This window comes from Fopius arisanus, unplaced genomic scaffold, assembly GCF_000806365.1.
Source record: "Fopius arisanus strain USDA-PBARC FA_bdor unplaced genomic scaffold, ASM80636v1 scaffold00019, whole genome shotgun sequence".
Lineage (NCBI taxonomy): Eukaryota > Metazoa > Arthropoda > Insecta > Hymenoptera > Braconidae > Fopius > Fopius arisanus.
The window spans coordinates 984,001-1,005,147 of record NW_011887758.1 but is presented as its reverse complement, the minus strand read 5'-3'; the positions used below and the strand labels follow the sequence as shown (position 1 = coordinate 1,005,147).

Genomic DNA, 21,147 nt, shown 5'->3' with positions numbered 1-21,147 from the left:
GTGAAAAATTCGAAATTTTTGTAGAAGTATTAGGAGAACATAACAATCGAGGAGCTATTCACTGAAATTTTCACTGGAAGTGAAAAATTCGAAATTTTTGTAAAAGTATCAGGAGAACATGACAATCAAGGAGCTATTCACTGAAATTTTTACTGGAAGTGAAAAATTCGAAATTTTTGTAAAAGTATCAGGGGAACATGACAATCGAAGAGCTATTCAGTTTTTAACCATTATTTCGATTTATTAGCCACTTACAAAAGAAAAAATTGGAATTATTTAAAAAAAAAAAATGAATGACGGCGGGATCGAACCCGGGCCGTCGGTGTGCTAGCCGAGCACGTTACCACTAGGATAACGCATTGTTACAATATTTTAATTTCATTAGGGGTATATATTTTGAAAAGTTATTTTTTAAAAAAATTTCAAATTTGTCAATTTCACAGAATATCTTCTCGATTTTCAAAAATTCAGTTTTTAAACGATCTTTTGATTGATTAGCCATTAAAAAAAGAACAAATTGGAATTATTTTGAAAAAAAAAAAATGAATGCTGCTAGGATCGAACCCTAGCCGCCCGCGTGGCAGGCGAGCACGCTGCCAACTCGACAACGCGCCAATTTTGAAATTATAATTTCATTAGTAGTATATATTCAATACATTAAATAATTTTTTTCACTTGAAACTCCACAAGATGTGGCTTCCCTCTTCCGCTCGTTGTACAGTTCGCTAAATTTCAGTTAAACAATTAAAAAACAAAAAGAATTCATACCGCAGAAAATAAAATTCACCCCATTGACTTGATAACACCCCAGCATTGCAATAAAAACTTGGTTAATAAAAAAAAAACACCCCAGCATTGCATGTTGCGCCCTCCCTCTCTCGGCGTGCAGTACTACGATGCCGCTGGGTCACTCAAGCCAGTGCTTTATGTGTATTCGCACGTGGTTGTCAAAAAAATATTTGGGGCAGATATTTATCGTTTTTTTGTGAGGGTTCAGGGATTATTTTGAGAAAATGCCGAAGTCCAAGAGAGATAAGAAGAGTAAGTGGTTTTTGATATTTTTTATTTATAAAAAATGACTGATTAAATTGAAATTTAGAAAAAATACTGAGCTAACCTATGGAGGAACTAATTCTCTCCTAAATCAAGATAATTTCAATAATTAACTGAAATTCATTTGACCTGTTGTTTCGATTTTGCAGTATCTCTGACAAAAACCAGTAAAAAAGGAAAAATCTTGAAGGACCACATACTCGAGGATGTGAAGGTCTGCGTGGAAAAATACAATCGAGTATTTTTATTCACATACGCCAACATGCGGAATGACAAGTTGAAGGGGTTGAGGGAGGAGTGGTCAGGCAGTCGTTTTTTCTTCGGGAAGAACAAGATAATTGCTCATGGATTTGGTTTGACCCCTGAGACCGAGGTTGCAGATGGCATCCACAACCTGGCGAAAGTACTGAAGGGCCAGTGTGGCCTCCTCTTCACGAATAAAACGAAGAAAGAAGTCCTTGGCTGGATGGAGGGCTACGGAGAAGAGGACTACGCCAGGGCTGGATTTACCCCCATAGAAACAATTGTCCTCCCTCAGGGACCCCTTCCTGATTTTTCTCACGCCATCGAACCTCATCTTCGTCAGCTGGGAATGCCCACAGCCCTCCAAAAAGGAGTGGTTACCCTTCTTCAGGACTACGAGGTCTGCAGGAAGAATCAGCCCTTGACCCCTGAACAAGCAAGGATTTTAGTATGTATTTTCATCGTTTGTCTCTTCATTTTTTTATACACTTCAATTTTTCAGTCAATAGGCACTTGAAAAAATAATTAATTTCGTTTTCAGAAATTATTCGGCAGGCAATTAGCAACTTTCAAACTCATTCCTTTGGGATTTTACTCGAAGAAAAAAGGATACACCCACCTAGCGAATTCATCAACACCTGAAACCAATGAAGAAGAGATGGAAGCTGAAGACATAGAAAGTTAAACAATATCTGTATTTTTTCTAATAAAATTGTTTTGTATATATCTCTTTGACTTCAAGATGAAACAACTGACAATAGAATAATTGAGTATCTGTCATTTCGCTAGCTGGAAGGATAAATTACAAGTTTGAAGAATCTTCAACAACTTTTGAGGATTAAAAAATATTTTTCTGATATATTCCTGTTATTATGAGTCTCCCTGTGTACACCATTTTTCTAATCAGCGGTCTGGCCTACGTAAGACACGAAAAATGACATTTGAAACTGTAGAATCTGTATTTTATCTGTAAAATGTCGTAGTGTCTCTACTGGTGGATGAGCAAGCCAAAAAATTCAATGAGCTGCAAAATAATATCCCATTTCGATCCCAAACGTCAGAGAAGTGCAACGTCAATCGATTCGATAGAGATATCAGATGCTGAAGAGCTCGTGAGAGAGAGACCGAGGAGGGGAAAACGAGTTACCAGAGCTAAGAAGTGAATCATAAATAAACAAAAATTTCTGGATAAATTGTCTAGACGAATAAATAAGCTGATTACTCTTTATATATTTTCCTTGTTCTTTCTCTTTTTGCTACAGACATTCATGACATTTAGCTGAAGCTCGAACACTTCCAGGGACAGTGAAACTCCTGGAGGAAAATATTTCCAGCTTCATCACATCTTACTCCGAATACAAAAACACATTTCTTTAGTACGATTTCAAACCTTTCGGTATAGCTAAGCGTGTGCAGCGAGTGAGATCTATCTGGTCCATCAAACTTCATTTTTCAATCCATAAAAAAATTAATAATCAATTAACTGAACTACAGGATTAAATTCATTCAAACTATAGTATAAATTCCATGAAAAAAAAATAACTACTCTAATGATAATTGTAAGAAATAATAATGGCCTACAGTATTTACAAACTTGGCGACAAGATTAATCCGTCAATTTCGATTAATCTATCGGAATCTTTCGGCTAGCCTACAGCTTTTTTTTTGTCATTTTTTGTTTAATTAATTATCATTAGCCAGGAAAATTCTGGTTAGACAGAGAATCGCACTGCGACCATCCGAATTCAATTCTGCCACGAAAACAAATCACCGTTTTCAAGATTTTTAAATAAATAGAAAATAATCACAAAAAATAGAAAACGTACAATCAGTTGGTGACTATTTAACTCTTGTCAATTCCCTTGTCGAGGGGTGAAAAGTTATAATCACAACTTTGCATATTCAATTGAGATAAATTCTGCCTGCAAATTTCATCCAAATATCACAACGCAATGAATTCACGTCCACTTCATAATTTTTCCTGTTATTTAAGTCTAAGGTGGCAGCCAAGTGCCAATTGAGAGAGTAAATTGTACAAAAATAAATATAAATTATCTCCAAAAAGACACAAAGGTAACAGTTTCCTTCGATTAATTTTTTTTCACTATCAAAAAATGATGGGGCAATTGCTGGAGACTGACATCTCGATTTTCAATAAATCTAAGGATTAAATCCATTTAATTTCTCGACTAGAAATTCCCTGAAAAGGCAGAATGAAACATTGTAGGCCTCTTCCCTCATTTCCAAAACCAAAAATAATCAACTCATAATAAATAAATTAACCCACTATTCACATATCCATCATTGGAATGCTATCATCTTCACAATTTCACATCCTGCTGACTCATCTCACTACGAAAATACATAAAGCAACGGATAATAACGATCCGATAGTATTTTTTCTCCGCCAAGTATTTGCCTCAAGCGATTGAACAGTGATTTGCATTATTTTTTCAATTCGTAGAGTACAAAAGTTGAATGCGATTGACGACTATTTACTATTATTATCATCGTAATAGTCTCGATTCCGCGAATCAGTGACAGTTATTTCCACGAACACAATGATAACGAAATAGATAAGCAGTTTAGTTTGGTTTTAGGATTTTCAGCGGTAGGATTACTGAATCGCCACTACTTCGCTCAAAATCTCTCCGATGTTCGATAGCTCCTGAATGGGATCACGCCAGTACGAAAAATTGCTGAACTCATCGGCGGCGTCCTCCCGAAGGGCCGGGAACAGGTGATCGACGATGAAACTCATGTTTGAATACCTGAAATCCAATAAAACCGAAAAAAATTAATAAAATTGAAACGATCCGAGAGGTGCATGGAATTAGCTGCAATGAAAATGTAGTAGGAATGTTAATCATAGAAATTTGAATAATAAAATGACAGCGAAAGTCCCCCAGGTGTCATGAGCAATAAACGAATGATGAACTGAAAAAAAAATCTTGTGAATTGTCAATGGGAATGGATTAGAGTGTCGTGATTACCATTGATTCCTCTCTAGAACTCCCATCACCCGAAATTCCTCGGAATTCGTAATTCCCTCATGATGGGATAATCGTGAAAGGCGAGGGGATTTTGTCGAAATAAAAAAAAAACAGAAAGCAACGATGAAAAAAGATTCTCTAACGAGTGCTTACCCTAATCAATAATATGTGGCAACAACCCAATACCATGTGAATCGTAAAAGCTACTCTCAATTCATAAAAACACTGGGTTGAATACTTGATAGCGCTTGATACTCTGTAGAATACTTTCCCTTATCCCTATCCTTCATTTAGTAAAAAAACTTTGGAATCTCTTGAATAAATAAAATTATTCTGACTGAATAATTTCTGAATTGCACTGGTAGGCACTGGAAGAATATTTAAATATTTTCTAATTCTCAGAGGATGATTTTGTTTTTTTAATTGTCTATTGCTGTCATCATTGGACTGTGGCATTGGGCTGAGGCGGGAACAACTCATTGACGATATCGCTCTGACAAGCATAACTGCAATCATAGAAATCCCCCCTTTTGAATATTCTAATTTTTTAAATAATTTCAATCAGCAAACTCTCAGGTCTCACTCGTCACTCCTTGTGGTGTTAAATATAATTAATAAGTGTAAAGTAAAGAAATAAAATTCCAGAAAAAAGGGAGAATTAAATAGAGTAAAAAATAAAATCCAGACAAACGTGGGAGATTTCCATTCTAGTCTGTAAATCAGTTAGTGGCGAGACATCACAATCAGAAAATACAAGTTAGTATTAGCAGGATTGACAAAAGTGCAGTGATAATTATTGTAAATAAACTTACGATGACTGGAATGTTTGCGTCAGCTCGTGCTTCAACTCCCCACGATGATTAATCGTGAAAATTCTCATGATAGGAATACCAACAGCTCTGTACGCCCAGACATCATTGATTCGATTGCCATAACCAGCATAAAAGGGTTTAGAGCCATCAGGGAAGAGTGCCTGAATGTCACTGAGACAAGAAATCTTGAATCTCTCAGGTTTCTTCTCAATAACCTCCCGGTGGAATGCAGAAATCAAACTAGTGGGATTGAGCAGCAGTGGTCCCTCAGGGAGTGAAAGATCCCCTTGTTTTATACTCTTCAGGTACTCTCTGGTGACTCTTGCCTGACCAATAGCCCGAGCAGACAGGTACAGCAGTTTGTACCCATTATTTTTTATTTTCGTGAAGAGCTGAGCGACTCCAGATTGGGCCCAATCTTTTCCCACTATCGGGAGAATGTGTCCCAGGACATCTGACTTTGTAATAGTCCCATCGATATCCGAAATAACGATTTTATCGTTCCACTTCCATCTGTAGATGTGGCACTTGCACCTGGTGGTACCCTGATAGGCAGTTGTCACGCTGAAGACTACTTCGTTGGGGCCCTCCTTCAGGTTCAGGCTTGCTATCTGCTCGGATGACAATCTCAATGTTTTTCTGTATTTTTCGGTGGGTTCGTAGTAGGGCCTGCGTTCCTTCGGAATCTTCACACCCTGGGGTTCGTTCTGGTTGCTGTCTGAATCTTCTGAGCCACTGTAACCCTCTCCCTCACGCTCTGCGGATTTCTCCGAGATCTTTGATAAGTCCTTTGGATCCTCTGGGCTGCTGGAGAGCAGGAGTTCCACCTCCGGCTGGACAGAAGTATCTTCACGGGATTCTTCTTTTAATTCTCTGTGAGAAAATTGCGACAATTTTTTTATATCAATTAACTTGTACTTGTAATTTTTAATTGAAAAATATATTTTTCTCATGAAGGACTTACTGTGTTGTTTCAGGACCAGATTCGCCAGCTGTTGCTGGGGATTTTAATTCACTAGAGAGCTCTGAAATGTGTCCTTTAGATCCATCTTGAATTAAAAAATCGTACGATTACTGGAGGATAATCCCACAGGAAGCGAAAAAAAAATCATTCACCGGATGTTTATAAATTTTACCTTCGTTCATCTCTGATGATTTTTTCGGTGGTTGTGAGGAGGCTCTCCTCCAGGAGAACCAAGAGCTGTAACTACTCCTGACCTCATCAGTCTTACCCACATCCTGGAGTACACTCCCCTCCTTTTTATCTTGATGCATTGGCAATGAATACAAATTTTCAATAGTGTGCTGTGGCAAACACCTCTGATAAGCAGCTAATGTGACAATAATTGGACAGGCACTTGTCCAATTGTAAAACTTTCCATTGATCTTAACAACCAAATTTGGATTATCGAATAGTTTAATGTCGGTGCAAATGTCCTCGAATCGCAGTTGATTCTGATGAAATGATTCTTCGGTGGGGCCATTATCAGTATCGAGTCCACCGCACAATGATAGGCTCACATCGAAATTTGAATCGAACATGGATTGCTTTTGCTCATCAAAATCACTATCTAGGGATTTCGGACCTCCAATGGCACCCTCTACGCTATTTGGACTCTGGGGTAAACTCGGACCATTTCCTGATTCCGTGTCTTCCTCGTCCATTGCTTTTCTCTCTGTAAATTCACACCAACAGCCCCATCACTCCATTGCTCCAATTTTCCAATAATTATAGCATTGAAAATCAAATTTTCCCATAATGTTTTCTCTATTTAAAAACCCGTTAAACTATCAAATTTGCTCAGCAACAATTTTCCAACCGTTATTAGATTTTTAATCGATGGCCAACTCCACATGTTAAGGTGCATGCGTTACATGATTAAAATATCCAAGAGATATTTAAACATTTTTGGACAAAAAAGTATTCCAATGGTTCAATTGAGGGGAAGGAATTTCACGGTCTCTCTTGGATATTTTAAATGACTCCAATGAACAATGAAAAATAAAAATAATGAGCATGAGAAAGAGGCAGTGATAACAGCAGTAGCACAGCAATGTAAAATAGCAAATGATTTTGGCAGCTGGAAAATAAAAAAAAAATACCTTTGGCAACGGTAGCTCCACGATGTGAAGTTGGAAAATACAACGCAGCAACTTCTGGATCCAACTCATCGGCATTCAAATCACTGAGATAAATTCCCTCCGATTCTGGATTGTGCCTAACACGCGAAGTTTTCTTCATGAAGGAGAACATACCGCTGAGCATTGAACGCTGTGCCTCAGCTGCCATGAAGCAATTGTTAGCAAATTAATTTTGTTAGTTGGAAAATTGTGACAAGCTGATGATATGTTTAATCATGAAATTTATCTGAATCGAATTCTGAGAAAACAATCCTCCAATCTTACCCTGAACAAGGGATTGATCGTTTTTCCTAGCATAAAAAAAAAATCATTCCATCAATTTACCATCACTCTGAGGTGCAGAAGTAGCAGATGAACTCATGGGATGTGTCTCTGGTGGAGGGCTAGGCAGCTCTCCCCATCTCCAGCTTTGCTGATGTCCTTTATCCTCATCCCTCTCCTTTCCCTCCTGCTCGATTTTCCTCATCTCAAACTCAGTATCCGATTGCACAGGTGAACTTGGCCTAGAATCCCGGTTCCTTTTAATGTAGAAAATGAAAAAAAAAAACATCAATTTTATAATTACATCGACTAAGTGTCCAGTGTCATCAGTGAGGATGTAGAGTGTGTCGAGGATATCCAAGTGGTACCTTGAACATCCCCCAATCTGAATGTCTTGTGCTACAACATGCCTACAAAGCCATTCATCAAACTCTACTCATTCCCCAGGCATAACTCACTTTGTTATCTCAGTGTCACTGAAGAAATGAAAGTCAGTGTCCGGCGGGGGATTACCCTCAACAGGCAACTCTTTCTCCTCAGGCTCAACCTGAGGCACCTCAGCAACAATCTCGCTCTCACTGACCTCCGTCTGACTGCTGCTTCCATTGCTCGTCTTCCTCTGTGAGCCCTTCTTCTTCATAATGCTCTTCCTCTTCCTCTTTCTCTTCGACATCGATGGTGTCTTCGTGTCCTCTGTCACCTCCTCCTTGACATTCTTCTTTTCAGCGCTGACAATGGATTCATCACTGGATTTCTCCTTGGCACTGCTCTGCGGATCATCGGAGATGGGTCTGAAGTCGTTATTAACAACACTTATTTTTCTGATCCTCTCCGTGGAGGTGACAGCAACGAAGGACTTGGGAGTGGAGACCACTGGTTTCGGCTCCTCATCGATATTATCCATATCAAAGATCTCCTCCTCAATCTGTGGTGGATTTTTTTCAATCACCTTCTCCTGGATCTCATCCTTGGACCTCCAGTCGTTCAGCAACGCCTTCTCGAAGGATGGCCTTTGCTCAGCTGGTAGCTCAGGAAAATTCTCCTTGAAAAGTCGCTCCCTGTCCTCAATCTTCAACGCTGAATACTCATCCCGGATCATCTGCTGCTTTTGGAGCGTCGACATGGTGCTGACACTCTCCTTGAATATCTTATCTCTCTCCTCATAGGTCATGGATGCTATAACCAGCCACTTGTCTCGTTCATCAGCTGGGAGATCTGAAAATTGCTCGATAAGAAATTTCTCTCGCTGGTCTGGAGGCAGAGACGACATCTGCTCGAGCTTCTCACGCTCAATCGAAATGACCGAGTCCCTCAGGATCTTCTCGTGCTGCTCCTTGGGAAGATCCGACAGCAGGTGAAACCTGGGGGGTGGAAAGCAGTTGTCCTCTGGAATCGGTGAGCACGCCAGGTGCGGTGGAATCTCTGCAATCCTGTGAAAGCCATCATAGGGGACTTCCTCGACGAAAAATGCCTCACCCGAGTCCCCCAGCTTCATGTGAATCTGCTGAGGCTCACCATTAATTTCTATATCCACCTGATGATAAATAAAATTTTTTTTAATCCCTCGATCAGAGACTAATCAATAGAAAATTAATATATTGATGATGAACTTTGGATTCTCAATGACTCACCACTTTTTCTCGAGATCTGAGAACCCCGAGCTTTCCAAATCTAACATGAAATGGTGAACAACTGAATGAGCCATCTTCCTGCTCAACGACAATCACATCGATCGCACCAGTCAAGGTAGCAGCATTAATCTCGTTGTAAAAATCCCGAAAATTGCTGATAAACTTTCCAATGTAGTTCATGCTGTACATGATAATGCCAAGCACACAGCCAGTGCCAAATAACCGTGCGAATTATAATCAGGCTTCCTGAATCTCTCCCAATACTCAATGAGGCCCTCACACCATGAAATAACGTATCCCCTTTGTCTGGACAGGCTGGAGCTGATTTAATCAATCGCAGTTGTGTCTCATCCAATGATTCTGACACTGAGTGATACCGAATTACTCCATTACGTCGTCCCTTGGCATTTTAGCACCTCAAAATTACTTCTGGCTGTTGTCTCTCATCAATGTTAAATTAATTAACAGTCTGCAGAGAATTCCTGGGCAAATGACACCCCCAACGATTTTTTCCCCGCACAAGTGATCCCCAGGAAGTGACGAAAACCCTCGAATTCACCACCAGGATGTGGTATCTATTGTTTAACGATTTTTATGGTTTTTTTTTTCACTTTCACGGGCGAAATTGACGTGCTGTGTACGCCCTTGAGATCCTTTGTCCCTCTGGGGGCTCTCCTGGGTTATCTCACTGGACTGAGCCTACCACCGGCCCTGTATACACGTTTTTCCAGGAGGTGGGGGACACTCCACCAGGGAAACGTCAGGGATCACGTGGTGCTGGTTAAACCCAATGACAGCTCAGCTGTATCACAACTCTGGTCGATAAAGACGACTAGACCACGTGATCGCAACAGCGGAAATTTCGAGTTCTGAAATTAAACAATTGTTTTTTCATCCATTATTCATTCATTCATTCATTCATTTCATATACTCTGAGATTAATATTTTGGATAAGAAAGATTGGACAATACTGATTTTAAGAATAGGTGTCGATATATTTTTTTGGGATTTCCGAAATTTTTTCGATAAGAGTGGAATAAAAAAAATTTGTGAGTTGCGTAATCCTGGGATTCAATCGCGTGATTTATCGCTTTTGTTCGAGAATTTTGTTATTCATTGGATTTAGCGTTTACGTTCTGGTGAGATGATTAGAGTTAAAAGGTTTAGACTTTATTCGGTATCACGTTGCACGTTGTGTCACTGAAATGATTTAACGGAACGGTGGAAAATACTGGAACGTGTTGGAAATAATTCTACGTGATTGGCTATTACTCATGAATTAATAGCAGCGGGTTATTTTACTCAGTCATGCTTGTACGTTACAATTTTCCCTGAAATTCCCATGAACATTGAACTGCCACGTACCACTGACAGAGTAATTGAACGTTGTACCTCGGGTCATAAACAAAATGTCGAGTGAAAAGTTGAGAATGATTTTCTGAATTCTCAGAATCAATCCCCATCAATTCATAAATGAGATTTTAATAGAAAATTCTTTCAGAGAATCAAATTGGGAGAATAAACTCATGACCTTCGGACTCAAATGAGTCATTGATTGATTGACGGAATTCATTTGCCTCTGGGATTTTTTTTTTTGGCAGAAACCAGTGGGAAATTCCACTTTTGCGAAATAGATACAGTCGCTCAGCATCTGGATCTTGTTCAAGCTGAAACAAATAGTTGGGGATTATTTCTCAAACGAGATGCTGAGACGATTTTTATTCTAGAGAGAAGAAATGGTAATTGAAAATGAGGAAAAATTTACATATTTATGTGGAAGTCTTCTCTGACCTTTGGCCGCAAACATTTGCATGAAATGTTGAAATCTGTCGCAGTTAATTTAAAGTCGTGAATGTTTATTCAATTTCCTGGTTTTGGTTCCATGACAGTTTGGGAATTAATGGATTCTCCACTGTTGCTTCATTGATCGAATTAATCTGATCAACTGATTGAATATGTTACGTCATGTTATCGGTGGATGCAGTTCAAATAAAGGACTTGGCGAAAGGCTGACGACTTTCCTATTGCATCAACTATTACGTCGGTGATTACTCATCGAGTAAATAAACGTAGAGCATGTTTATCGCTCATTCTTCTTGGCACACGTTAATAACAAACATGTTTATCTAGTGTCACGAGTATTGTTGTGATGAGTATCTCGTTCAAAGTCTGAGAGTCATATTTTCGGGGGGAAATTGGAATTCAGACAGAATCAAAATTTTCAGGATTCATCCGACGATTTGGACTCAAATTCAAGTTTAATTAGTCATCGTCTCGGGCTACTGGCCAGACCTAGTCTGCCAGACCGGAAGTTGAACTGCTCTACTCAAAAAATAACTCAAAACACTCGAGATCTTCATTGTAAGTCGTGAAAAACATTTGAATTTACCAGAAAAAAATCTGAACTACAGATTTACGGAGCAAAAATCCCCTGAATAAATTCAACATAAAATTTGATAAAATGAATTTTCGTTTTTTGATGAAAATATCTAATTATACGATTTTAGAAAGAAAATTGACAGATTTTTCTGTCTTTTCTCCAATTAAAATCGATTTATAATTCCTCTGAATTTCTCACGACATTATCAATTAATAATTCATGAATTCCCCGACAACTGAATGAAAATATCGCTCATTAAAAATATCAAAGAGTTTCAACAGAACTCAGTGGAGAGAGAATTTCTTTGTCGACGCAATAATCACTTGTTTTGTCTAATTCCCATTATTCAATTAGATAACAATTATCACTCATGAATTTACAAGCACACAGACTGGGGTGTGAGTATCCGGTTTTCTTCGTCACCCTGACGAATATAAATATTAGTAAACAACAATTAAACCAACAATCCAACAATCACCTGCATTCAACCAATGATTAATTACCATTCGCTGCCAATTACGAATTACAAAAAAATTGTCTGACTCCTTCTAAACAATTGGAGCAGATTTTCTTTCAAAAAGTAATTCGAGTTGTTAATGAGTAATCAATAAATAGAATTTTCAATCTCAAGGGCAGTCTGACACACTTTCAGAATCGACTGAGACCGAACCCAAGAAATAGAACGTCTTTTGTGGATTTCGTCACGGTATCGAGCGTATAAAAATCGCTGCAATTAGGAATAACGTTCTGTTAAGTTCATTAGTAAATTAGGACACATCTGAGTCTATTTGTGTTCTTCCTGCCCCCTCCTGTCTCCCAAATGATGACAGAGACATGACCGATTTCTCCGTTCTCTTTGCTTCTCGTTTCGCTCAGTTTAATCCCAACTACTCCACCTTCTGAGAATTTCTTTGAATATGTCAATCAATTGGAGAAGATCCATTGATCATTACAATGATCCATTAATCCATTGATCAAGAATTAAAGAACGTCTGGTAAAATATAATCAAGAGGTCTTATCGCATTCATCGAGCAGACAATGAGCAATTTGTTCGATGAGTTCATTCTGGTTTATCAGACACCAATCATTTAAAAATACGGAAATTGCAGTTGACCCTTGGCCTTTGTCCAGTTCTCTCGGCCGTGGACGTGGCACTGGCAAAATTTCTATTTTCAAATGAATTATCGTTCGAGGAACTAGAAGAAAGTCCGATTTTCCCATTTCCCCACGAATTCCATTCGATAATTTAAATTTAAAAAATTGTGAGAAGAAAACCAATGGAAGAATTGAATTCATTTCAATAAATGAATTAACTCTTATCGCATTCACTTATCACTCGATGAATAATTTTAATAAAAAATTCAAAGACTCACAGAATATCCCGCAGTTAATTCACAGCTGTTGTGTCTTCTTCACGTAAAGTTCAATCACTTAAAATATCGTAATCACGTTTTGAGTGAAGAAGCTGAATAAAAAAAAAAACACATGCACTCCGGATGAGCGTCAGACTCTGACTGAAAGTTTTATCGTCGAAACGGCGAAGTTACTCCAACCAGTGCGTACATATCCCCTTCTCTTGGCTATATAATAACGTTGTTTTTCTCAAAGTTGTATTGTAACTAAAACGTGTTTATGAGGAAGGCCCAATGCCATTGGTTGAGGCACGTACGAGCCCTCGACATGTGCGTATCAACGAAATTGAAAGAATTCATGATGAATCGATGGTGTGAGAGGGGAAACAGGTGATGGAGGTTGACCCATTTTTCAATCGTCTGTGACGTCTTCTCCGCAGTTGCAGCAACCGAAATTCCACGTCTGAAATAATAAAGAGAAATGTATAAAACCGGAATTATTTTCATTGTATCAACTAAAATATTAATTATCAAAGTTTATAATTATTCATCTGCCAAAAAATGAACGTTCAACTCAATAAAATTGATGAATTCATTTTTTGTTTATTTATCAATCATTTCAGTCGATTGATTCTTAAAATTTGAAATTTGCAGCATCGGGAATTTCGGAGTGTTTGTTTATAAAAATAATAATCGAGCAGAGTATATGGAAATTTTGCAAGGTATAACATTAAAAAAAAGGAAAAACATGTTTATTTCAAACGCAAAAGAGGAGGTAGTCGAATTACTCAGGCACGTGCATTATTATTTCCTTTTCTCTTCTCATTATTGTTCCTTGGACTTCTCGAGAAATGGAGAGGTATGCTTTCACTGCGAATTATAACAAAAGGTCGTTCCCCGATTGTTACACTCGAGTCGCGGATACATCGATTATTACCCCGGCATTACCATTATTTTCTAGCGATATTGTATGACTCGAACGTACGAGTGCAATGCAACCTGCGATAATATTTATCGTGAAAGGATAGAATTATAATCAGATGTTTGTTTTGACGGGAAAACAACTCGTGCAACTAGACGCGCCATTTGATTCATCTCTGACAAAAACAAAAGTTTCATTTTATTTTTTAAATTATTCAATTGAATCCCAAGTTATTCCCCCTATCTCATAATAATTTTGCAGTTAACATTATTCCCTAACGAAAATATTGTTGGAGTATATTATTTCATTACTTTTTCCTTAATTAATTTTTTTTATGGGAATTTTTCCATTTTTTAACAATTTTTTTCGTTTGACGCACATTCAAACGGCTGTAGGGGTTGAAGGGTGAGGAATAGGGGTAGAATACCTCCGACCTTTTCCGCGGGGAATTTTATGCTCCACAATTTTGCATACCACCTTGTTATCCGTATCTAACGTACTTTCCGAGTTATTCGCAAAAGAACAATTTTCGAGGGAGTTTATATTTTTTAAAAATAACTTAAAACAATTTGTTTGTTATAAAAAATACACACTCCTGTCCAAAAATCATTATGGATATGAAAAAAACATGTGGAGCTGGAATTGACTGGACCAAATGATCTTGTTTTTATTTTCTATTTTTATTTGCACTAGTAGGGTCACTGCCCTAATACGAATCCACATCGTCCGGTTAAAGTCGTACCATTACATGCGGCTTGAACGCTCGATTAGATAAGTGAAAGGCTTCACTTGATAATTTCAGGGAATAATTTTAATTCCCCAGAAACACACGTTGCCCCCATGAATATTCCAAAAGGATTCAACAAATAAATAAACAATCAAAATTTCGTGAAGTCATTCAAAATCACTTCAATTCCATTTTAATTTCCGATTCATTTCCGATTAATTTCATCATCTATCTCTGAAGAAACCTCGAGGACACCTAATTACCTACAACGACCTCGTTTTTTTTTTTCTCTCAATAATAATTCGGAAGGCAATCGCACCATCAGCCGGGACCAATGAAAAAACCCGAATTTTTTGAGTGGATTGATCAAGTTCATTCAATTGCGAAAGAAAGTTACACATGGGGAGAGGGGAGAGGGTAACGCGTGTTTCCAGACTGACCAATGAGTGTTGAGTATTTTTTGGGTTGGTGATGATTCTGATTGTTGATAAAAAATCGAAAATATGCTTTGGGAACAACAAATAACGAAATGCGGAAATTATAGCTAAACGAGTTATTGGCTGATATTTTGAATATCTCCTTATCTAAGGAAGATAATTAAATTTTTGTAATGAACTTTTTTGTGGAGCGAATCGAGAGTTATAAAAAAGGTGGTGATGAAAATTTTGATATCTGTCTCAGATTCCGAGATATTGGTTGATGAATGCTGTAGCTAAATGGTAAACGAATTTTTCGCGAGACCAGTTTTTAGCCGATATTTCGAAATTGAAGGAATACATCGGATTTTTCATATAAACATTTTTTATAGAAAAGACTGAGATCCACAAAAAAGGTATTGATGAAAAAATCGTTATCTTCCTCCAATTTCGAGATATTGTCAAAAAATTGGTCTCGAAAAAAATTCACTCGTTCTAATTCACCACTTCGTTACAGAATAAATAATTGTTGAGACCGATTTGAACCGATTTAGCGCTTGATTGCTACTGATTCACATTCAGGCTTAGATGGAATTCACGTATGGAAATATATTTTGCTGCATTGTAACCCAGAGGGGCGATAAGATTATTTTATGGACATGTTTGTTACTGAAAAATGAGGAAGTTGACTCGGGTTACACTTGGCTCTGGTTTTCAAGGTGCCGATAGTGATGGAAAATTTAACGGTCCGATAAAGGAACTATTGATTTATTCATTAGCAGGTGTAAACACTCGGAACTGTTGTGAGTCAGAAAAGACAGGAACAAAGAATCTGATAAATAAAATAGAATTCACTGGATGAACTTTATAGCAGTTCGCGAAAATTGAGAAAAATCTCAGTAATTAATTAACTAATTCTCAATAAATTAATCCTGCGAAAAAGTATGCAGCTTTGACTCTGAAAACGTTCAGAATACGTAATGGACTTTTATCTGTTTTACGTTAGATGTTTACGTACTGAAAATTGTTACGTAAGACTTTACAATTTGATCCCTTTCTCAGACGCCAGCAAAATTAGAATTCTCTGCTATGACTCTGATTCATCATTTGCATCAATACCTCAACATCGTCATCATTGCTAATTTCTTAATTGTTATTTTCTGAATGAACAAGTTGTTTTTGCAGACGTCAATTACTCTGAATTGATGAGAAATTAATGACCGAAGACATCAAACCTTTCGCTCTTGATTTTTTGATGGCATTCGGTATTTGGAATTTATTTTCGCAGACCCCCACTCTTTGGAGATGATTAAATTGTTATCAACGGGTGATAACAGGAACTTGTGGGAATCGATTGAACTTCACGACGGAAGGGGTCAGTCTTTGTCGGACAAAACTTCTGATAAATCGGAATAATTAAAACGTTATCATTCCGCGAATCTTTCCGGACATATTGATGATTTTTTATGATTTATATTCTGGATTTTAATTTTTGAAAATTGAAATTTTATGAACTGTTGTTGTGGAATTTTAAGATTTTATCAGATTCTTCGCTAATTAATAATTATGATTAATTAATAATTCGTACTTTTGGACATTAAGACCTAGTGAACTGATTCATGTCGACTGACCTCGATCCGCAGATCCTAAACCCTCAAATCCACAAGTGCCAGATCCAGAGAAAGTGTTCGCATTGAGATAGCAGGTCACCAGGTCACCCAGTGTAAAATCGAGAAAGTGAAACTCACCAGCTCCAGGGAAACCTCCTTCCCGAGGTCATTAAATGCGAAATCAGGGTTTACCGGAGAGTGAGAGTGATCCAGAGGTGACTGGACTCTCCAGCTTTCTCAAAACGTCAAGTTCAATCGAGAATTACGCAAGAGCCCCAACAAAATTCACCAACTCCTTGAAAAAATAAAATGCTCAATCAGCGATCAATGTACCATCCCAAAAAATCATTTATCTCCCTTCATCGGATCACTATCAACCGAGAAAAATGCCGGAGTAGGTAACACCAGAGAATTGGATCAAAGATAGAGTGAGTGACCAGCGATATTTCACGAATGATAAGATACGAGGTACAATGTATCAAAAATTAATCGATGGGCTACTTCGTAAAACTTCGTAAACGTTTGCAGTCCTTCCTCAAATCTACATCATCCAGCCATGATTCTGTGGATTGGAATTGTTCTGGTAGCCCTTGGCGCTAAAATTCAGAGTCTCGACGCGATCGATCCAGAAATCAATGATGAGTGAGTACCAATCTTAATGATCCCTTGATTTCCAATTCCTTCACTCCCACAACATGAATTACTTGTTGAAGAAATCTCTCGGTGATGAACCAAATAACCCAAGTGGATCTCAACAATTTGTTCGACAAGTCACTCCCCCTGATCCAGAAGATGATCATCAAAGGGGGACTGGACCCCCTCAACATGCCAGATCAGATCCTCTCCATCAGCGATATAGTAAATATGAGACTTTTAATATCTCCGAATGACTGAGTAAATATCTCTGGAATTTCCAGCCAGGACTGAACCCAATGATTCATCTACAACGGGGATGGGTCCAGGAGACTGAAACAATCAAAAGAAGTGGTGACGTTATCGTTCGTTACGGTGGCAAAGTGATAGAATTCGATGCAGCTCTTGGTTGGAACCACTTGGACGTGAGTATCAACATGTCAACAATTAATTAGTGCTGATACCAATCAATTTCAGGCGACGTACACCTACACCTTGCGGTATTTCCTCTTCACTCGAAAGGGTACTTTCAACGGGCGCTTCGATGACGTCAAAGTCCAACTCCTCGGCTCCTTCGACCTCAACACCCGCAAGATCAATCTCCGGTTCTTCAAAATCACAGGAATCGGGTAGGTATCGCACAATCTGTAATACGAGTTGTTGTTAATTTTTTTTTATCACTGTTTGCGTAATCTGGAGTGATAAGGACTGGTAATCATTTTAATTACGATGTTTTAGGGGTTTTTCACTCAAGATTCATGGCCATCTGCTCGATCACGTCCTCAATGCCTTCACTAAGGTCGTCACCATCTTCTCCAGGGATTTGGTAGTCCGGGAGATTGAGTACAGGTTTGAATTAGCTCTTCAGGATAAGATCAAGGAGGTCAACGATCTGATTCCGGAGCCTTACAGCTTCTTTGAAGAACTACTCTGGAATTATGAAACCGATTCAATTGATTTATCCATGGATCACTTTAAATAATAATACAATAATTCGTTAATAAAATACACAAAATAAATTTGAATTGTGGACTTGTTACCGTCTGTGGATAATTTTCCTCATGTCTTTATCAAGCATCAGCTAGTTATCTCCTGGATGAGAAGTTGAAAGTTAAATCGTGGGATGTCATCCGATTTCATATTCAAAATTCAATTCCTTCGATTTTTAATTGGATCAAGACCAAATGGAAATTATGATTGACTCATGATTTTAATGAAGGATATTTCGAAGATATTTGTTCAGATAATCAGTACGTAAACGAGTAATTACGCAATGATTAGGGAATGTAGTCACGGGGATGTGATAATTAATCGTGTCTGAAGAGAAATAAAATGTGAAATCTGAATATTGAATCGGCACTTTTTCCCGAGGGAAAGGTGAACCATCAGAAAGTCGTTCAGTGTTTTATCAGGTCACTAGGTCAGAGGGGTAAAAGTGAAACTCATTGGTAGATAGAAACTTCCATTTCCCGAGGTCATCGAGAGTAAAATCCAGGAGTTGTCAACATGAAGAGTGAGAGTGATCCGAGAGCATTGACATCACCGCCAATTCAAGTTCAAGTTCAGAGAGAATTCCACAAATAAAAAAATCAGCCTCCCCATCCCCGCGTAAAATTCCCAGAGCTGTCTATTTGATTTTGAATTCAACCTCGAGTATGTATTGACTGAAAGCAACTGAAAGCAACTGAAGATGTTTCAATGGTGTGCAAATAGCACTCGAGATAAGATATCTCCGGTGGATTTGGGAATAAAAAGCCTTGGAGGCAAGTGGTTCCTCAGTAGATCGTCATCGGTCTGTCAGGTACAACGGGTGCAATCTAATTATGATTTTCCGGATTGTATTTCTCATCTGCACGACTGCAGTGCTGGTCTGTCATGCAGACAATCCTGAGAACAATAGTCTCGATGGAGAGTGAGTTGAGATAATTGGAGTCATCTCCCTTGATTGATCTCATTAAATCGGGATTACGTCGATTTCAGGATTACGCGAGACCATCGAGTTACTGAAATCAATCTCAACCGGTGGTTCGATCACTATCTTCCGTTGATTAAAAAGTACATGGCGATGCATAACATGGAGCCGATGAGTTTACCAAAGATGAGCTTGCCTGTTCCGGATATTGTAATTCATAATTTTTTTTCACATTAAATTTCAAACGAAATTTTAAATCCAGTCTCTGGAATTATTATTATGTCTAGCCCGGATTCAAGCCAAAGGTTGAACTTAACAACGGATTACTTCATGGAGCCTCAAACATTACTAGATCTGGGAATATTATTCAACGTGTCTATGGGGAATTAGTCGATGTGGACATGCAGCTCGACTGGAAAGAATTACAGGTCAGAATCGAAAAAAATAATCAAGAGAATTAAATCAGTTATTAATTATGGGTTAATGAGTTCAGGTGGATTACGATTACTCCTTGAAGTATTTTTTCTACAAACGCAGAGGAGGTCTGACCGGTAAATTCGGGCATTTGAATGTTGGCGTGATGGGATCGATCGACTTCAAATCTCGGAAAGTCGATCTGCGTTATCTGAAAATCGTGGACGCTGGGTATTTACTGGAGTATAATTTAGTAAAACGATTTACTGGAGCTTGAGATGGAAGTTAATTAAATTCTCAATTTCTCAGGGATTTCTCTCTCAAATTGCGGGGACACTTGGTCGACCCAGTGGCCAATGCCGGTCTGAAAGCCGTAACAATCGCCTTCCGGAAGCGAATGCTACGAGAGATGGAATATCAGATGAACGCAGCAGCTCAACTCAAGATTCAAGAAGTTAATAATTGGCTAGCTGATCAAACAAGCATTCCAATTCCCCATTTAACAGATGAATTACCGGAAATCTCTCTGTAATTCCCGATACAACCGATAACTCTGAATAAATCATATCCATAAATCTCCAGAGAAGTTTGAAAATATGATTTTGATTGAGTGCCTCTCGATGATACCACTGATGGAAATAATCCATTAGATAATTGACTTCCGAGAGACACAACCGATGGATTTTAATCTCTCAATTCACCCTAAAACAAATCGACCTGAATCCCTGAATCAATCGATTGCCGTTCAATCGACTGACAAAACTACCTGAGACCCATTCCCCTGATACTCAAGCAATCAATTCACCATTCGATAAATTTGGGAAAGCCATTGACCACTGAATGATCGTTATCGCTGTTTCGAGTTTCGAGTAATTAAAGCAGCACTTCAATTTAACAATTAGGAATTTCTGGAATGTTACTGATGAATGTGCAGTTAAATACACTCACGAGAATTGCTCGAGTTATTCTAATTATTCCGCGCATGTACTTGGAGATTAAAGCTATTCCAAGCCCTCCAGTGAAACGCAATCAATGACAATATTGATAGTATATTTCATTGTTGAAGGGGTGGGATTCGATGAGCAGTGAAATGATAACAATGGGGGGACGAATAAAGAGACCAAGTGGTTATATTTTTATTGAGGAGTTGGACCAACGGAAATAATGGGAATAATATTTCCCTTCGAGTTCAAGTGAAATATTATCTTCTCAAATAAATTACAATACCGTCTAGTGAAATATTTCATTGGAAAAATTCATGCTTAATTCGTTATTCAATTTATTTGTTATCTGGATTATTAAGAAATTATTAATTGCGTTTAGAATTGAATGGGGTCGAGTGTATTTTTTTTAAGAGAATTTTCTGGTATTTTATGTTTAAATTTTTGATGTTGCATGCACCTGATGACTTGTTATCATCCTTAACAGAAATACTTGGCAAATGAACAAGAGAAAGAGGGGAATAACGAGAAAAGATAGGAAAGCAGTTATCGAGCGGCCCTGGTCCTGGGTATCTGTCTGGGTAGGACATGGGTGAAGCGTGCACTAGCTCCATTCCTCATCCTGTCCTTTCCTCCCACCCAAGAAAACCTGGGCGAAACCAGAAAAAAATCATGATGCCTAATGTTTCTCGAAATAAAAAGAT

General features: G+C 38.2%; 4 protein-coding genes and 1 long non-coding RNA gene across 7 annotated transcripts; 4 read left to right on the top strand and 1 right to left on the bottom strand.

The window, feature by feature from the left end:
• The first annotated feature begins 904 nt into the window (after positions 1–904).
• RpLP0-like (ribosomal protein LP0-like) lies at positions 905–2,528 on the top strand. Its single transcript, XM_011300811.1, has 4 exons — positions 905–1,041; positions 1,203–1,744; positions 1,838–2,216; positions 2,280–2,528. The coding sequence occupies exons 1-3, from the start codon at positions 1,014–1,016 to the stop codon at positions 1,979–1,981; spliced, it is 714 nt and encodes a 237-aa protein (XP_011299113.1). The 5' UTR covers positions 905–1,013; the 3' UTR covers positions 1,982–2,216; positions 2,280–2,528.
• Positions 2,507–13,160, bottom strand: Lpin (phosphatidate phosphatase LPIN). 3 transcript variants are annotated; one of them, XR_891968.1, is made up of 10 exons: positions 12,890–13,160; positions 9,136–10,004; positions 7,963–9,038; positions 7,568–7,761; positions 7,205–7,384; positions 6,238–6,777; positions 6,066–6,150; positions 5,102–5,974; positions 4,443–4,795; positions 3,976–4,067 (listed from the first exon to the last, which is right to left on the bottom strand). XR_891968.1 is itself a non-coding variant. In XM_011300812.1 (9 exons), the coding sequence occupies exons 2-9, from the start codon at positions 9,322–9,324 to the stop codon at positions 3,914–3,916; spliced, it is 3,291 nt and encodes a 1,096-aa protein (XP_011299114.1). In that variant the 5' UTR covers positions 9,325–10,004; positions 12,890–13,160; the 3' UTR covers positions 2,507–3,913. The 3 variants fall into 3 exon arrangements, 2 of the variants coding, with proteins under 2 accessions (XP_011299114.1, XP_011299115.1); XM_011300812.1 differs by lacking the exon at positions 4,443–4,795 and having other exon boundaries at positions 2,507–4,067; XM_011300813.1 differs by lacking the exons at positions 4,443–4,795; positions 7,205–7,384 and having other exon boundaries at positions 2,507–4,067.
• Positions 12,981–13,463, top strand: LOC105264155 (uncharacterized). The gene is made up of 2 exons (XR_891969.1): positions 12,981–13,071; positions 13,158–13,463. It is a non-coding gene; the product is annotated as an uncharacterized lncRNA (long non-coding RNA).
• Positions 13,464–16,640: 3,177 nt separating this feature from the next.
• Positions 16,641–18,195, top strand: LOC105264152 (uncharacterized). The gene is made up of 5 exons (XM_011300809.1): positions 16,641–17,185; positions 17,257–17,401; positions 17,461–17,601; positions 17,654–17,805; positions 17,915–18,195. Exons 1-5 carry the CDS (start codon positions 17,100–17,102, stop codon positions 18,156–18,158), a joined length of 768 nt encoding a protein of 255 aa, XP_011299111.1. The 5' UTR covers positions 16,641–17,099; the 3' UTR covers positions 18,159–18,195.
• Positions 18,196–18,945: 750 nt separating this feature from the next.
• Positions 18,946–20,097, top strand: LOC105264151 (uncharacterized). Its single transcript, XM_011300808.1, has 5 exons — positions 18,946–19,088; positions 19,157–19,298; positions 19,376–19,516; positions 19,582–19,733; positions 19,812–20,097. The coding sequence occupies exons 1-5, from the start codon at positions 19,000–19,002 to the stop codon at positions 20,032–20,034; spliced, it is 747 nt and encodes a 248-aa protein (XP_011299110.1). The 5' UTR covers positions 18,946–18,999; the 3' UTR covers positions 20,035–20,097.
• The last annotated feature ends 1,050 nt before the right edge of the window (positions 20,098–21,147 follow it).

Bases quoted from the DNA above. Each gene is read 5' to 3' on its own strand.
- Lpin (XM_011300812.1), bottom strand. From the start codon at position 9,324: ATGTACAGCATGAACTACATTGGAAAGTTTATCAGCAATTTTCGGGAT. The intron at 7,762-7,962 runs GTGAGTTATGCC...CTACATTAAAAG, and splicing joins AGTGACACTGAGATAACAAA to GAACCGGGATTCTAGGCCAA. The intron at 7,385-7,567 runs GTAAATTGATGG...GCTTCATGGCAG, and splicing joins TTCTGCACCTCAGAGTGATG to CTGAGGCACAGCGTTCAATG.
- LOC105264151 (XM_011300808.1), top strand. From the start codon at position 19,000: ATGATTTTCCGGATTGTATTTCTCATCTGCACGACTGCAGTGCTGGTC. The intron at 19,299-19,375 runs GTAATTCATAAT...TATTATGTCTAG, and splicing joins GCTTGCCTGTTCCGGATATT to CCCGGATTCAAGCCAAAGGT. The intron at 19,734-19,811 runs GTATTTACTGGA...TCAATTTCTCAG, and splicing joins CTGAAAATCGTGGACGCTGG to GGATTTCTCTCTCAAATTGC.
- RpLP0-like (XM_011300811.1), top strand. From the start codon at position 1,014: ATGCCGAAGTCCAAGAGAGATAAGAAGA. The intron at 1,042-1,202 runs GTAAGTGGTTTT...TCGATTTTGCAG, and splicing joins GTCCAAGAGAGATAAGAAGA to TATCTCTGACAAAAACCAGT. The intron at 1,745-1,837 runs GTATGTATTTTC...TTTCGTTTTCAG, and splicing joins CTGAACAAGCAAGGATTTTA to AAATTATTCGGCAGGCAATT.
- LOC105264152 (XM_011300809.1), top strand. From the start codon at position 17,100: ATGATTCTGTGGATTGGAATTGTTCTGGTAGCCCTTGGCGCTAAAATT. The intron at 17,402-17,460 runs GTAAATATGAGA...TGGAATTTCCAG, and splicing joins TCCTCTCCATCAGCGATATA to CCAGGACTGAACCCAATGAT. The intron at 17,602-17,653 runs GTGAGTATCAAC...AATCAATTTCAG, and splicing joins TTGGTTGGAACCACTTGGAC to GCGACGTACACCTACACCTT.